Source organism: Nansenia antarctica, assembly GCF_963989245.1.
Source record: "Nansenia antarctica genome assembly, chromosome: 10".
In the NCBI taxonomy this organism is placed as follows: domain Eukaryota; kingdom Metazoa; phylum Chordata; class Actinopteri; order Argentiniformes; family Microstomatidae; genus Nansenia; species Nansenia antarctica.
The window spans coordinates 30,784,684-30,800,026 of record NC_137680.1 but is presented as its reverse complement, the minus strand read 5'-3'; the positions used below and the strand labels follow the sequence as shown (position 1 = coordinate 30,800,026).

The window sequence follows — 15,343 nt, the reverse complement described above, 5'->3', positions numbered from 1 at the left end:
GAATGAAAAGACACGGTGGTTCTGAAAGAGTTAAACAGAGAGATTATGGAGGAATGGGACAGTGCCTCCTTTAACATAATGTGATATTCATGTAATATTAAAACACTGTCAAGCAGTAAATAGTCACGTGTCCCACAGGGCTTCCTGTCTGAACACTAACCTTTCTAGGTAATTAACTCTACTATGCAGTACGTAACCTCCTGTCTGTATGAAAAATGACTTCTAAATATGTAATTGTTTTTAATACTGTACTATGTCATTAAAGATCTAAGTAAATGAGAATGGGCATAATGTTTTTCATATTCATTTGAACTTCGCAATATCTTCTTTGTTGAAACATTTTGTAAGACTTTGTTCAATGTATTGGTGTCTGTTAACATGGCGTCCCCCCCTCGTCCCCCCCTCTCCCCCACCCCTGTATAAGCCTCTGACACTAGTGGTAGAAAGCGGTAGATCTTGTGTCAAGTCAAGGTTGATCTGAAGAGTCACGAGCGCATCAAAGACACAGCTGACAGATGACTAATTTCCATAAGAATTACATTCAATGGCGTTTTCTTCTCTTGAAATGCCAAGTTTGACACCCAGGGTGAAGATTGTGTAATTACACATAATTGATTGGGGTAAGTGGTTCAGAGAACAATTAATACAGTTTCTTCTTCAACGATTTTCTACTAAAAGCGACTTCAAACCAATAAGCTGAAAGGATGGCTTCTTCTAAGCAAACTTGAGTGCCATATCTAAAGCGGACACCCGTGTGTTCATGGGTAAGGCTCTTATCAATAACACTTTACTGGTGTCCTTGTGTGGCTACAAAAGTGCCTGTTCAAAGCAGCAACCACCCCTAAAGCTGCATACAGCATTACTAGATACACATTAGTTTGAAACAAAGCATGAATACATTTTTGAATTACATATTTAGTTATGGTTGGATTTACATTAATGACAATCACATTCATTCACATTCATTTATATTCACATTTGACAATCACATTAATTCTCCTTCACATTTGACAATTACATTCATTCTCCTTCACATTTGACAATTACATTCATTCTCCTTCACATTTGACACATCACATTCATTCTCCTTCACATTTGACAATCACATTCATTCTCCTTCACATTGACAATCACATTCATTTTCCAGTGGAACTTCACTTGTAGAACACGAGGTAAGAGACCATCACAATATAGCCAGGGTCTTGGGCTGGGTTAGGGTCCCGTCCGCTGTACAACCCAAAGTAGAGGAGTGTGTTGGCTTCATGTACACTCATGTCCAACTGAAAATTAAGACCAAAGGAATTAGAGCATCATGTTAGGCCCCATGAGAGAAACATGACAGAAACATGAGAGAAACAGTAACCAAAAAGTAACCAGATAACCAGAAAACAGCCATACAATTATATTATACAATTATCCGAGTTTCAAATAGATCTGACGTGCATTTAGTGTTTCATCTCAGGTACAAGTATGTTTTTTTAAACAGCATATCAAAAAGATTGTACTCCACCTATGTGTTCTGGGCCTACCTATCCCAATAAAGCAGAAATGCCCTAAAAATCTATTTTAAAAAAGAAAAAGAAGAGAAGAGCACACCTGTCTGGTGATGTCTATCCTCCAGGGGTTGACCTGCAGGCCGTCACACCAGCCCCCACGCCCATACAGCCAGGTGCCATGCTCATTGGGCACCACCCCCTCTCTGACCCGCATGGCACACCCCAGGGCTGATCCTACAGTACCCACAATGCACCAAAAAAGACAGACAATAAGTGACTGTTAAGGAATCCTACAGGTAACATTGATGCAGCAAAATGTTTGATACATTTTATTATTTCGATATAACTTTAAAAAACATATCGGCTATAACAGAATATGGGACTAAATGTTTCATAAGCATTAACAAAATGTATGGTTTTGCCATTTTGATCACCTGCTGAGTCAAATATTCGAGTGTTATTGAACACTTCATTGACCAGGAAGTGATGTGATGTCACACAAAATTCGCCGCAACCGTTCTCGTCGCTTCCATGGCCTGTGATCACAGCGTACAACTCCACCTGTAAAACAGAGTGATGATTAGGAATACAGTCACTATGGAAACTAACTTCATTTTTATTTTGAACTAAATGTCAATGGGTTTATGTTCTGTTTCATACCCTCTTGGTTGAGGGTGGGACAGTGAACTTCATTGGTTGATATCTTTTGTTGTAGTTCTTGTCAAAGGTTCCTCCACTGTACAATGGTATCAGCTTGACAGGGTAAAGCTTCTCTAAGTAATTACCTGTGAGAACATCAAATTCACCTTCAGTTTCTTCACTGTTCATTCTCTAATATAAGAGTTTGCTTGCAAAATGCTATATATGTTTGCTAACTTTTTGGGCATGTTACATTTATCATACAAAACGGAAATAATCAAGACTGATATGTTTGAAATTGAAAAAAACGGAAAAACGACCTTGCTCTACTTGGGGACTTTTTCACCAGACCCTGTCACATTTATGTTTCCTTTGTCTGGATGTCTTCTCAACAGCAAATTTTCTGACATGCTGTTCCTTCCTTTTTCCTTTTGTTGTTCCTTCCCATGACAGAGGCATTTATTCCAGCCAGCCAGTGTGAGGGAGGCACATATCTTTCTATCTCAGGGCAATTTAGCCGTTTAAATTGCGAAAGGAGTCCATCTGTCCATTTTCACAGTAGGATGCATGTGCATTTATGTGTTATGACTTTTCTGCTTTGTCACTAGCAGATACACAAGAGAATAGGATGATACCTACCCACCCACTGGACCCTCAGAAAGGTTTTTTTCGGTTTGAAAGGCACAGCATTTGGACTTGTCACTTCATACGTACTGTCGTGTATTCAAGACTAAACTAACCAAATCAACAAAGAACAATACTGATGAACACCCTGAACAAAACACTGCAACATACAGTTTTAGCTTACGACTGGCTTATGACAGCCTTATGTAGGCATTATAACACACCTGATTGATTACCGTGACTGAATCTCAGACTAAGAGACACCACCCACGGCATGGCCCAGGGCACAGTCTTCATGGTGAAGGTACAGGTCCCACTGTTCAACAGCGGCATCAGAGGGGAAACATCTGTGAGCCAGCGGCCAATCCCTCTGTGGGGGGGGGGGGGGGGCAACAATACATAAACAACGTTTAAGTAACGGTTACTGAACACAATTGGTTCTGCCTTCAGTAATCATGCTTTACAGCCTTTATATCCGGCTGAAATTTGTGGGCAGCTGTGGCTCAGGAGGTAGAGCTGGAAAGGTGTCCCTGGGCAAGACACTGAACCCCAAAGGGCTCCCAATGAGCGGGCCGGCGCCTTGCATGGTAGCTTGCCGCTATTGGTGTGTGAACGTGTGGAAGAATGTAAAGCGCTTTGGAATTAGATGCAATATTCAGAGACAAACTTCTGGGTCCATGAGATTATGCATTTAGTGGTCCTAGTTATTGAATAAGTAGCTATTTTTACACAATACCAGTGATCAATATGCTAATCATTTAGGAGATGACATGGGACATTGTTGGGATTTTTTTTTTTATAAACTCTTATACTAATACTAAAGAACATACCTGCGGAACGCGGTTATCCAGCGCCCCAGCTCCATGTTGCAGTAGGGACTGAAATGATCGCAGCACACATACAGCTGCACAATGTGATCCCACTGGGCGCAGGTGTCGTCCCTCCGACCAGGACAGGACAGGGACGCGTCCAGCTCCAGCGTGTCATAATCAAACATGTCTTCCACCAAAGTCAAAAGTTAACATTGATAATCCCACTTCAAGCCTAAGAATGTTACTCTCTTACACTTGTGTAATGTGACGTAACAATAAAACTCGAAACTTGAAAACTTCAGAAGAGATATCTCTACCAAATGCAAAGACATTCAAAGTCGATATACTTTCAACTCTCTGACATGATTTACTGTGTATGTGATACCTATGTGTAGTGCTGTTTCCATTAATGACCTACAGTGCAAGTGATGCATAGAAATACTGTGTATAGACAGTGTTTTATTTCTATTTCTATGAGGTGATACATGTCATGTATACATCAGTGAGCTGGGGATGCAACACAATCTGCTTTACCAGAAGGCAGCTCTGCGGTAGCTTCTGCCCCTTTGCTGCCCTGCATTTGGACCTTGTCAAACACTGAGACCACCAGTGCCGCGCTGCGGAGTCTCTTCTGAAGTCCATCATAGTAGTCGAACCTACAGGGGGAATCGAGGTGAAATGGAGGATCCATTGCTGTGAACTATTCTGCTTTCCCCGCTGATTTTCCAAACTTTTATTCAGTTGCTATTCCCAATAGCTGAAAAAACATCTTGCAATATGACTTTCTGATGTCTAAAACAGCACTGCACACTGTTGGATCAATGAGTGGGTGCTGTTTACCACTGGGCCTGCCAGGTGAGGAATCTGAAGGTGGGGTAGAGGAACCAGCCAATCTCAGACAGCGCCCCCTGCTGGTCAATGCCGATGAAGAAGTTTGGGGAGGGGGTGCTCTGGAAGGACACGTTCACTCGCACCCCAAATCTATGAAACAGGAAAAAAAAAAAAAACATACACTACACTTAGTACACTTAGTAGCCTAGAACCACGATCCTGCACAAATAAATACTCATGGTTCAATAGAGTCAAGCACAAGAAACACAGCCTGCACAAATCTGCCACTGACATTACCAGGTTATACACAGACCCTTCCTCAAATCAGAGCTTTGCACATCATTCCTGTATTAGATCCTCCAGATTAGATGATATTAGATTCAACTTTATTGTCATTGACCGTGTACAAGTACTAAGACAACGAAACACAGTTTGGTATCTAACCAGATAGATAGTGCAAAAGATATGATTATGTAGAGAGTGCATGGTATGACAGTATATGGTATTACAGCGAGTATACTACTAAATTAATATAAAAGTCGATATATGTGCAATGAATATGAATATAAAAAGTCAATATATGTGCAATGAATATGAATATAAAAAGTCAATATTTGTGCAATGAATATCTACAGTTAGTATATGTGCAATGAGATGTACAGTTACGATATGTACAGTATGATACGTACAGAACTAGGGCGAAGGAAGGTATGGATACAGAATCTAAGAATACAGACAGAACACTTAATCCTTACAGTTGTCATCCTGTCCCTTCACAGTTGAGCTGAAGGGTCAGAGCAACCTGACCGAAGGTCAAACCTAAACCCAGTAGCCACGGGTTACGGGCTTACCGAAGGGCCTGGGCTACGGAGGGCTCCAGGTGCACCATGGCAGCAGGTATACCCAGTGGCGTAGAGCACTCGTCTCCCTCACAGTTCATATCCTGGATGGCGTTACCAGGAAGAGCGTGCACAAGGACACCTGATGCGTTGGAGGCGGCCATGGCCTTCATCTAGAGGAGGGGCCAAATGGCACCAGGCAAGGCAGTAAACAACCTCAGTCAGTCAAGTCTAATGGAAGGCACGATGAAGAAGTGGAAACAGCAAGTACATGGCTAGTGTTCTTTTGTTTTGAAGATACAGTATGTTTAATTATCATCACAAAGGGCTGATCATCTTTCAAAGGTAATCTTTAGTCATTTGACTCTTTGGAGTTAAGAATAGCAAATAAATAATAGAAAAACACATCTCCTCCTCTCCTAAAACTGTACAATGGCCATTGACATTTTTTCCTCTTCCTCCTCCATCAGTTTCACTAGTGACATAACTGACCATCAGTTTCACTAGTGATATAACTGACCATCAGTTTCACTAGTGATATAACTGACCATCAGTTTCACTAGTGATATAACTGACCATCAGTTTCACTAGTGATATAACTGACCATCAGTTTCACTAGTGATATAACTGACCATCAGTTTCACTAGTGATATAACTGACCATCAGTTTCACTAGTGATATAACTGACCATCAGTTTCACTAGTGATATAACTGACCATCAGTTTCACTAGTGATATAACTGACCATCAGTTTCACTAGTGATATAACTGACCATCAGTTTCACTAGTGATATAACTGACCATCAGTTTCACTAGTGACATAACTGACCATCAGTTTCACTAGTGATATAACTGACCATCAGTTTCACTAGTGACATAACTGACCATCAGTTTCACTAGTGACATAACTGACCATCAGTTTCACTAGTGATATAACTGACCATCAGTTTCACTAGTGACATAACTGACCATCAGTTTCACTAGTGATATAACTGACCATCAGTTTCACTAGTGATATAACTGACCATCAGTTTCACTAGTGATATAACTGACCATCAGTTTCACTAGTGATATAACTGACCATCAGTTTCACTAGTGATATAACTGACCATCAGTTTCACTAGTGATATAACTGACCATCAGTTTCACTAGTGATATAACTGACCATCAGTTTCACTAGTGATATAACTGACCATCAGTTTCACTAGTGACATAACTGACCATCAGTTTCACTAGTGATATAACTGACCATCAGTTTCACTAGTGACATAACTGACCATCAGTTTCACTAGTGACATAACTGACCATCAGTTTCACTAGTGACATAACTGACCATCAGTTTCACTAGTGATATAACTGACCATCAGTTTCACTAGTGACATAACTGACCATCAGTTTCACTAGTGATATAACTGACCATCAGTTTCACTAGTGATATAACTGACCATCAGTTTCACTAGTGACATAACTGACCATCAGTTTCACTAGTGATATAACTGACCATCAGTTTCACTAGTGATATAACTGACCATCAGTTTCACTAGTGACATAACTGACCATCAGTTTCACTAGTGACATAACTGACCATCAGTTTCACTAGTGATATAACTGACCATCAGTTTCACTAGTGATATAACTGACCATCAGTTTCACTAGTGATATAACTGACCATCAGTTTCACTAGTGATATAACTGACCATCAGTTTCACTAGTGATATAACTGACCATCAGTTTCACTAGTGACATAACTGACCATCAGTTTCACTAGTGATATAACTGACCATCAGTTTCACTAGTGATATAACTGACCATCAGTTTCACTAGTGACATAACTGACCATCAGTTTCACTAGTGACATAACTGACCATCAGTTTCACTAGTGACATAACTGACCATCAGTTTCACTAGTGATATAACTGACCATCAGTTTCACTAGTGATATAACTGACCATCAGTTTCACTAGTGATATAACTGACCATCAGTTTCACTAGTGATATAACTGACCATCAGTTTCACTAGTGACATAACTGACCATCAGTTTCACTAGTGACATAACTGACCATCAGTTTCACTAGTGATATAACTGACCATCAGTTTCACTAGTGATATAACTGACCATCAGTTTCACTAGTGATATAACTGACCATCAGTTTCACTAGTGATATAACTGACCATCAGTTTCACTAGTGATATAACTGACCATCAGTTTCACTAGTGATATAACTGACCATCAGTTTCACTAGTGATATAACTGACCATCAGTTTCACTAGTGACATAACTGACCATCAGTTTCACTAGTGATATAACTGACCATCAGTTTCACTAGTGACATAACTGACCATCAGTTTCACTAGTGATATAACTGACCATCAGTTTCACTAGTGATATAACTGACCATCAGTTTCACTAGTGATATAACTGACCATCAGTTTCACTAGTGATATAACTGACCATCAGTTTCACTAGTGATATAACTGACCATCAGTTTCACTAGTGACATAACTGACCATCAGTTTCACTAGTGATATAACTGACCATCAGTTTCACTAGTGACATAACTGACCATCAGTTTCACTAGTGACATAACTGACCATCAGTTTCACTAGTGATATAACTGACCATCAGTTTCACTAGTGATATAACTGACCATCAGTTTCACTAGTGATATAACTGACCATCAGTTTCACTAGTGATATAACTGACCATCAGTTTCACTAGTGATATAACTGACCATCAGTTTCACTAGTGATATAACTGACCATCAGTTTCACTAGTGATATAACTGACCATCAGTTTCACTAGTGACATAACTGACCATCAGTTTCACTAGTGATATAACTGACCATCAGTTTCACTAGTGATATAACTGACCATCAGTTTCACTAGTGATATAACTGACCATCAGTTTCACTAGTGATATAACTGACCATCAGTTTCACTAGTGATATAACTGACCATCAGTTTCACTAGTGATATAACTGACCTTGGTGTAAAATGAGCAGTTGCCCTCGGACACCCAGACGACAGCGCCGGTGACGGAGGCGGAGGGCTCACACCCGCTGCCCGCGTCCAACAGCCAGTGTGACCTCTGACTCCACCGTCCCATCAGCCAATCATATCTCGCATCCAGTCTCTTGACAATCACAGGCATATTCCATCCTGTTTTGAAAATGATATGAAAAATGACTTTTAGAAAAGTACACCTAGCTCATTAGTCAAAACGACTACCTGTCATCAGTAAGGCCGGGTGTCTGGTTTTGCATTTACAATTAGTGCAATCCGTTTCTCCTGAGGGTCTCTCCCCGAATGGCAACGTTGAGCCCCTTAGGCATAACGTGTCATAACGTGTCATAACGTGTCATACCTTCAGAGGTGAACACAGGATAACGTGTCATACCTTCAGAGGTGAACACAGCATAACGTGTCATACCTTCAGAGGTGAACACAGCATAACGTGTCATACCTTCAGAGGTGAACACAGCATAACGTGTCATACCTTCAGAGGTGAACACAGCATAACGTGTCATACCTTCAGAGGTGAACACAGCATAACGTGTCATACCTTCAGAGGTGAACACAGCATAACGTGTCATACCTTCAGAGGTGAACACAGCATAACGTGTCATACCTTCAGAGGTGAACACAGCCATAACGTGTCATACCTTCAGAGGTGAACACAGCATAACGTGTCATACCTTCAGAGGTGAACACAGCTCATAACGTGTCATAACGTGTCATACCTTCATAACGTGTCATACCTTCATAACGTGTCATACCTTCAGAGGTGAACACAGCCATAACGTGTCATACCTTCAGAGGTGAACACAGCATAACGTGTCATACCTTCAGAGGTGAACACAGCTCATAACGTGTCATACCTTCAGAGGTGAACACATAACGTGTCATACCTTCAGAGGTGAACACAGCTCATAACGTGTCATACCTTCAGAGGTGAACACATAACGTGTCATACCTTCAGAGGTGAACACAGCATAACGTGTCATACCTTCAGAGGTGAACATAACGTGTCATACCTTCAGAGGTGAACACATAACGTGTCATACCTTCAGAGGTGAACACAGCATAACGTGTCATACCTTCAGAGGTGAACATAACGTGTCATACCTTCAGAGTTGAACACATAACGTGTCATACCTTCAGAGGTGAACACAGCATAACGTGTCATACCTTCAGAGGTGAACACAGCATAACGTGTCATACCTTCAGAGGTGAACACAGCATAACGTGTCATACCTTCAGAGGTGAACACAGCCTGGGAGAGGCCATAACGTGTCATACCTTCAGAGGTGAACACAGCTCATAACGTGTCATACCTTCAGAGGTGAACACAGCTTGGGAGAGGCCACAGTTGTGTCCCGCACAGCCCCAGGAGTAGAGCACACTGGGAATCCAGTTACCCAGGGCAAAGACAGGGACGGGTGAGAAATGCAACCTGGACAACACCTCTTTCTTCCTGTAAAACAAGAGGAAAGTGCAAATCACAATAATGTCATTTATTTCATCACAATTAATATGTCATCATGAAACGTTTGAGTTGACTCTAGGAGGCTACGGTCCCTACCCCCCGTGCATTGCCGCGCGATGGACCTGGTCTCTCATCCACAGAGCATCGGTGACAGAGCTGTCGTCCAGAGACACGAAGAGGACGTGGGTGCTCTCGGGCAACTCCTGGACCAAGTCGGCCAGGGAGGAACCTGAGTTCCACAGGCACTCCAGAAACCCAGACTTGTTGGTAAACGCGTGAATGATCACTGACACGTTCAGCCCTGCCGGTGGCGGGTAGACGAAGTCTCCGTCCAGGGTGGTCACTGTGAAGGCTGCGGCCGGGTCCTGCGGCTCAGATCCCGGGAGGACCTGGGAGGCTGTTCTCTCTCTGAACACGACCGGGCCGTCCGGAGGTTGAGACGAAGAGATCAATGCACCCATGTCCATGTCTAAGTCATCTGACTGCGTTAGTGTCGCCCGTCTCACTCTGGTTGTGGCTGTCGCATCGATGTGAAACACAGAGGATGTCACTAGGCAGCACAGCATCACACTAGTTGAGGACAACCAGCTCCTGTCTCCTCTATGAAAAGGCTGCATGGCCGCGATGGTCTGAATCAATAGGCGCGCAGTCACATAAATGTTGCATTGAGAACCTGTCCATAGTCTATTAGTCTCTCCCAGACTCGTGACAGATGGACATGTTGTGATGCCCCCTGCTTCCTCGTTGAGTTCAACAAGGAACTTTTCAAGTAGGCGTGCCGTACACTTGTTGTACGGTGGCCCGTAAATACAAAAATACCTATCTACGATGACCTCGTGTCCCCTCTGTTATGGGTCCCCAGATCACTGGTCCCCCAATAATTATCTGTTGTTCTGTATTTAATCGGCGCAAAGACATCACAATAATTTTTGCTTAACATAATGGATTCATACGGAAGAGTATTAGGGCCACCAACACAAGTTTTTTTTTTTTCTCCCGAAAGGGGGGGGTTATATTCTGAGTTTAAAGTCAGAATTTCTGAGATTAACGTCAGAATTTCTGAGATAAAAGTCAGAATTTCTGAGATAAAAAGTCAGAATTTCTGAGATAAAAAGTCTGAATTTCTGAGATAAAAAGTCAGAATTTCTGAGATTAAAGTCAGAATTTCTGAGATAAAAAGTCAGAATTTCTGAGATAAAACGTCAGAATTTCTGAGATTAAAAGACAGAATTTCTGAGATTAAAGTCAGAATTTCTGAGAAAAAAGTCAGAATGTAGTGCGGGTCAAATGAACACGGTAGACAGTAGACAGTCAGCACTCAGCAGAATGATGGCAGCAGGTAGGCTAATGTTCATTACAGTCAGCAATTAAGCACATAATGAGTTCGTTTGCAGACTCACAACTGTAGACGTAGAGTAGCCTAACATTTAGCCAAGTCAACATAACTACATGCTGCTGCCTTTGTGCAAGGTTCTAAATAGTGTATGTAGCTAGCTGGCTACAACGTTACAGCTAAATGAGCCAGTTGGATTAGCTATCAACATGGGTTCATTAGTGTTTAATTGCTAGACTGGTGTTGTGTAGTACTCAGTGTGTACCACAATGAGGCCACGCAAGTGTGCTAACGAAGGTTAATAGCTAGTTAGTTATCTAATTGCAGCCAATTTTGTATCAGCATATTATATGTGACAGCAGCTGGTGAAACCGGGAACAAGTCGCCAACCAGTCAAATTGTTCTGACTTTTATTCTGAAGATTTTAAATAAATGTCAACGTTGAAAATCAATGACACACTCGCTAGTCAAGCCAAAACATTGCAATGCAATCAGGGACGCGGGAAGGGGGGTGCTGAGGGTGCTGCAGCACCCCCCAGCGGCAGGCAGAAGGAGCTCCTCCTGCCTGAATTTAAAAAATTAAAATATTATTCAAACAATAATTTAAAACAATATAATAACTATTGTTGCTTTTGGGAATAAAAATAAATGTGTTTTTTGTAATAAATGTAAAAATGTGTTTGTTCGTTTTAATGTTAGTGATCACATGGTCATATCTTGCTAGGGAATCTCTGAGTTCTTTAGCAAAAATGCTAAATCAGCCAGAACAATTGAAGTGGAGTTGGAAGAAGATGCTGAGCTTAACAACACTCCCATTAATGCTCTACTGTCGGACGTTGTTGAGAAAGAGCAACAGACGGCCAGAAACGTATTAGAACTGATATTCAGATCCATCCGATTCTTCGGCAGCGAAGGGCTTCCGTTAAGAGGCAATAACAATCGACATGGAGTGCTGTCTGTAATAATGGTCAACATCATGTTTGTGGACATTGTGGGACACTGTGAGCTGAGTGGAAATTACTGTAAATTCCAACACATTGTTGGTAAAATATTTAACGTTACGTCTTTGTAGTGTGCGGGTGCGTGCGTGCTTAACTATTAGTGCCCGTGCATTGGGGCCCGTCGTTATGCCACTGTGTGCGTGTGAGCGAACGAGCAATCAGCGAGAGGGAGGGAGGGAGAGAAATCGTTATACTTTTTCCCCTGGCAATTTTTTTCCCTGTAGCGTATATAGACAGCACCTCAGCACCCCCAGTCAAAATACCTTCCCGCGTGCCTGAATGCAATGGATTCGGTGAGTAATCCCCACTACTCTACACTAAATAGATAGTAGTGGGGATTACTCACCGAATCCATTACATTGCGATGTTTTCGCTTGACTAGCGAGTGTGTCATTGATTTTCAACAACGCTGAAATGTTTTTCAGAACGGTCGCCGGCTGGCGACTTGTTCCCGGTTTGGCCAGCTGCCGTCACATAGTGCTAATGTCGCTCTGACGCTCCACACAATGGTGATGGATGGGGCGAGTTACCGCCTGACCTAACAATGTAAAGCACTGTGAATGCTGCCCGTTGTCAGAATTTACCTCCACACATTTGGTGGGCATGCTGGCGGGCTTGTCAAAGATCTGGAACTGGTACCAGCCTGGTGTGAGGGAGTGGTCACAGATGAAGTCCTGCAGGGAAGACTGCTGCAGGCTGCGGGAGTTGAAACTGGTGCTGCGGTAGGGGTTCTGGAGCAGGGAGTGACCCCCCGGAGCACATTCTGGGGGGAGTACTGGCAACACACACACAGACGCATGCACGCAAACATGCACACACACACACGCACGCACACACACACACACACACACACACACACACACACACACACACGCATGCACACACACGTACACACACACACACACACATGCACGCACACACACACACACACACACACACGCACACACATGCACGCACACACACACACACACACACACACACACACAGACGCATGCACGCAAACATGCACACACACACACACACACACACACATGCACGCACACACACACACACACACACACACACACACACACACACACACACACACACACACACACACACTTAAACATTTAAACATTTCAGTTAACTGAATGATGGTGTTTTTATGCATCCACCCAGTATGTATGCTGCATACGTTTGCAGGAAAAGCGCTATATAAATAAAAAGTTATTATTGTTATTATTATTATTATTACACACTGTACCCACACAAACATTTTATAATGTTTCACTGCAATAAAACATAACATTCCAATGTCAACAGGTTATGCAGTAGTGATAACTGGTAATACTCGGTAATACAGTTTTATCGTTTTACTGTAAGTATTGTATCATAAGTCATAAATCAATGCACATAAAAAGAAGAGGAATTATAGTGCTATTGAAGGAAAGTAGATGACCTTGAGATGGAAAGTCATAATGTATGTTGGATTCACAGAATAGAGAAGGGACACATTGTTGATGTGAAATACTTTAAATTATAGTAATACAGGCATATATTATTTTAAATCTAAGCCAGATGCTTGCATGAAATGTAATGCATGAGATTCACACACCATTTGTGACATCACAGAATCACCATTCTATGCATTAGTCAAAAAATAATAAACAACTACATATTTAAATATATACTGTATATTGTTTATGTGGCATAAATATTTAAATTACCAATGAAAATGGACCCTTCTAATATGTCTAACACATTTCTACTGAACTCCCCACAAGGTAAGCCTTTTGCTTTGAAGCATGCTGACTTGCAGTGTTATACATCTCAAAACCACTTGTAGCAGCTCAGGTTGGCATCCATCATTGCATACCTTACAGAAAATGTTCAATATTACCTAAACAATGTTTGTACAGTTCTGGAGGAATACCTTTTTATTATTATTATTATTATTATTATTATTATCAAGAAGACCTACATATATTAATACTTCATTCTGTATCATTCCAGGAAACAACTTGCAAGGACATATAACTCTGCCCGGAGATCACAGTAATGTACCATCAACTACTACAACCCACCTATTGCCTCAAAGTCAACATGCTCACCCTCCTCCTCCTCCTCCTCCTCCTCCTCCTCAATATCTTTATCATCTTCCTCAAAACCTTGCCATGGATTGTACATTGAGGTACATGATTGCACATGGTCATCCTCCTCCTCCTCCTCCTCCTCCTCCTCCTCCTCCTCAATATCTTTATCATCTTCCTCAAAACCTTGCCATGGATTGTACATTGAGGTACATGATTGCACATGGTCATCCTCCTCCTCCTCCCCCTCCTCCTCCTCCTCCTCCTCCTCAATATCTTTATCATCTTCCTCAAAACCTTGCCATGGATTGTACATTGAGGTACATGATTGCACATGGTCATCCCCCTAACCGACCAGTTCACAGAACCTGGACAGCAGTACCTCTACCGAGGGTCAGGGATATTGTTGTGGGTACACCAAACATGACCACAGCACCAATAGACACAAAACCAAAGACTGAAAATCTTGCTCCACCATCAGGCGGGGACACAGGAAGTGATGAGAAGGTTATTACTGAAAATGAGGAGGAAAAGGCTCAACAGAAAGCAGCAGAAATTATGACAATAGAAAAGAAGAGGGGCATCATTGTGGAAGCTGGTGACAGTATCGATGGATTGAACGGTAAAAAGAGGGACGATGAAAGGAAAGTAGAGGAAGAGAGTAATCTGTGTCCCAGCAGTGTTGTGAAAAAGCCTGTCCCTTGTCCTGAGAAAGAGGCTGAAGTTGGAGTGGGTGATAGTTCAGCCCCAGGCCCAAAGGTTTCCTCATCCAGAATGCAGAGAAATAAGGGGGCCAAGTTAGGGTCCCCCAAAGTGGTCTCTCAACTACCCAGAAGCCGACTGCGTTGGCAAATGATGCAGTCTGTCCAGGTCTTCCACAAACTTGGTTCTAAAGCCCAAACATCTGACAACCCTCCGATAGATTGTCTTCAAACACCTGAGAAACTGCAAGCAACCCTCTCACCATCAAGAACTGTCGCTGACAACCCAATAGCTGTCCCTGTTGTTAGGAGCAATTCCAATAACATCCCGTCGCAAAAACTGAGCAGACCCACTCCATCAGGACACCTCCCCAGCCCTCCTCCCAGGAGAAGGGGCTGCAATCGCAGGTCTCGTCGGAGACATTCGTCCAGACCCAAAGCTTACAATCAGCTGACTTTTGACCAGCTGTTGTGGGGGGACCGCCCCGGCTCCTTTCCTAATCCAAACCAG

General features: G+C 42.3%; 1 protein-coding gene across 1 annotated transcript; it reads right to left on the bottom strand.

The window, feature by feature from the left end:
* Positions 1–969: 969 nt before the first annotated feature.
* LOC308166852 (uncharacterized protein) lies at positions 970–14,336 on the bottom strand (the record flags this gene model as incomplete). The annotated part of the gene is made up of 14 exons (XM_080541175.1): positions 970–1,280; positions 1,597–1,730; positions 1,931–2,057; positions 2,157–2,281; positions 2,984–3,129; positions 3,590–3,758; positions 4,106–4,227; positions 4,412–4,552; positions 5,254–5,414; positions 8,226–8,401; positions 9,577–9,716; positions 9,825–10,357; positions 12,647–12,837; positions 14,153–14,336. The coding sequence occupies 14 exons, from the start codon at positions 14,334–14,336 to the stop codon at positions 1,155–1,157; spliced, it is 2,475 nt and encodes an 824-aa protein (XP_080397301.1). The 3' UTR covers positions 970–1,154.
* Positions 14,337–15,343: the final 1,007 nt, after the last annotated feature.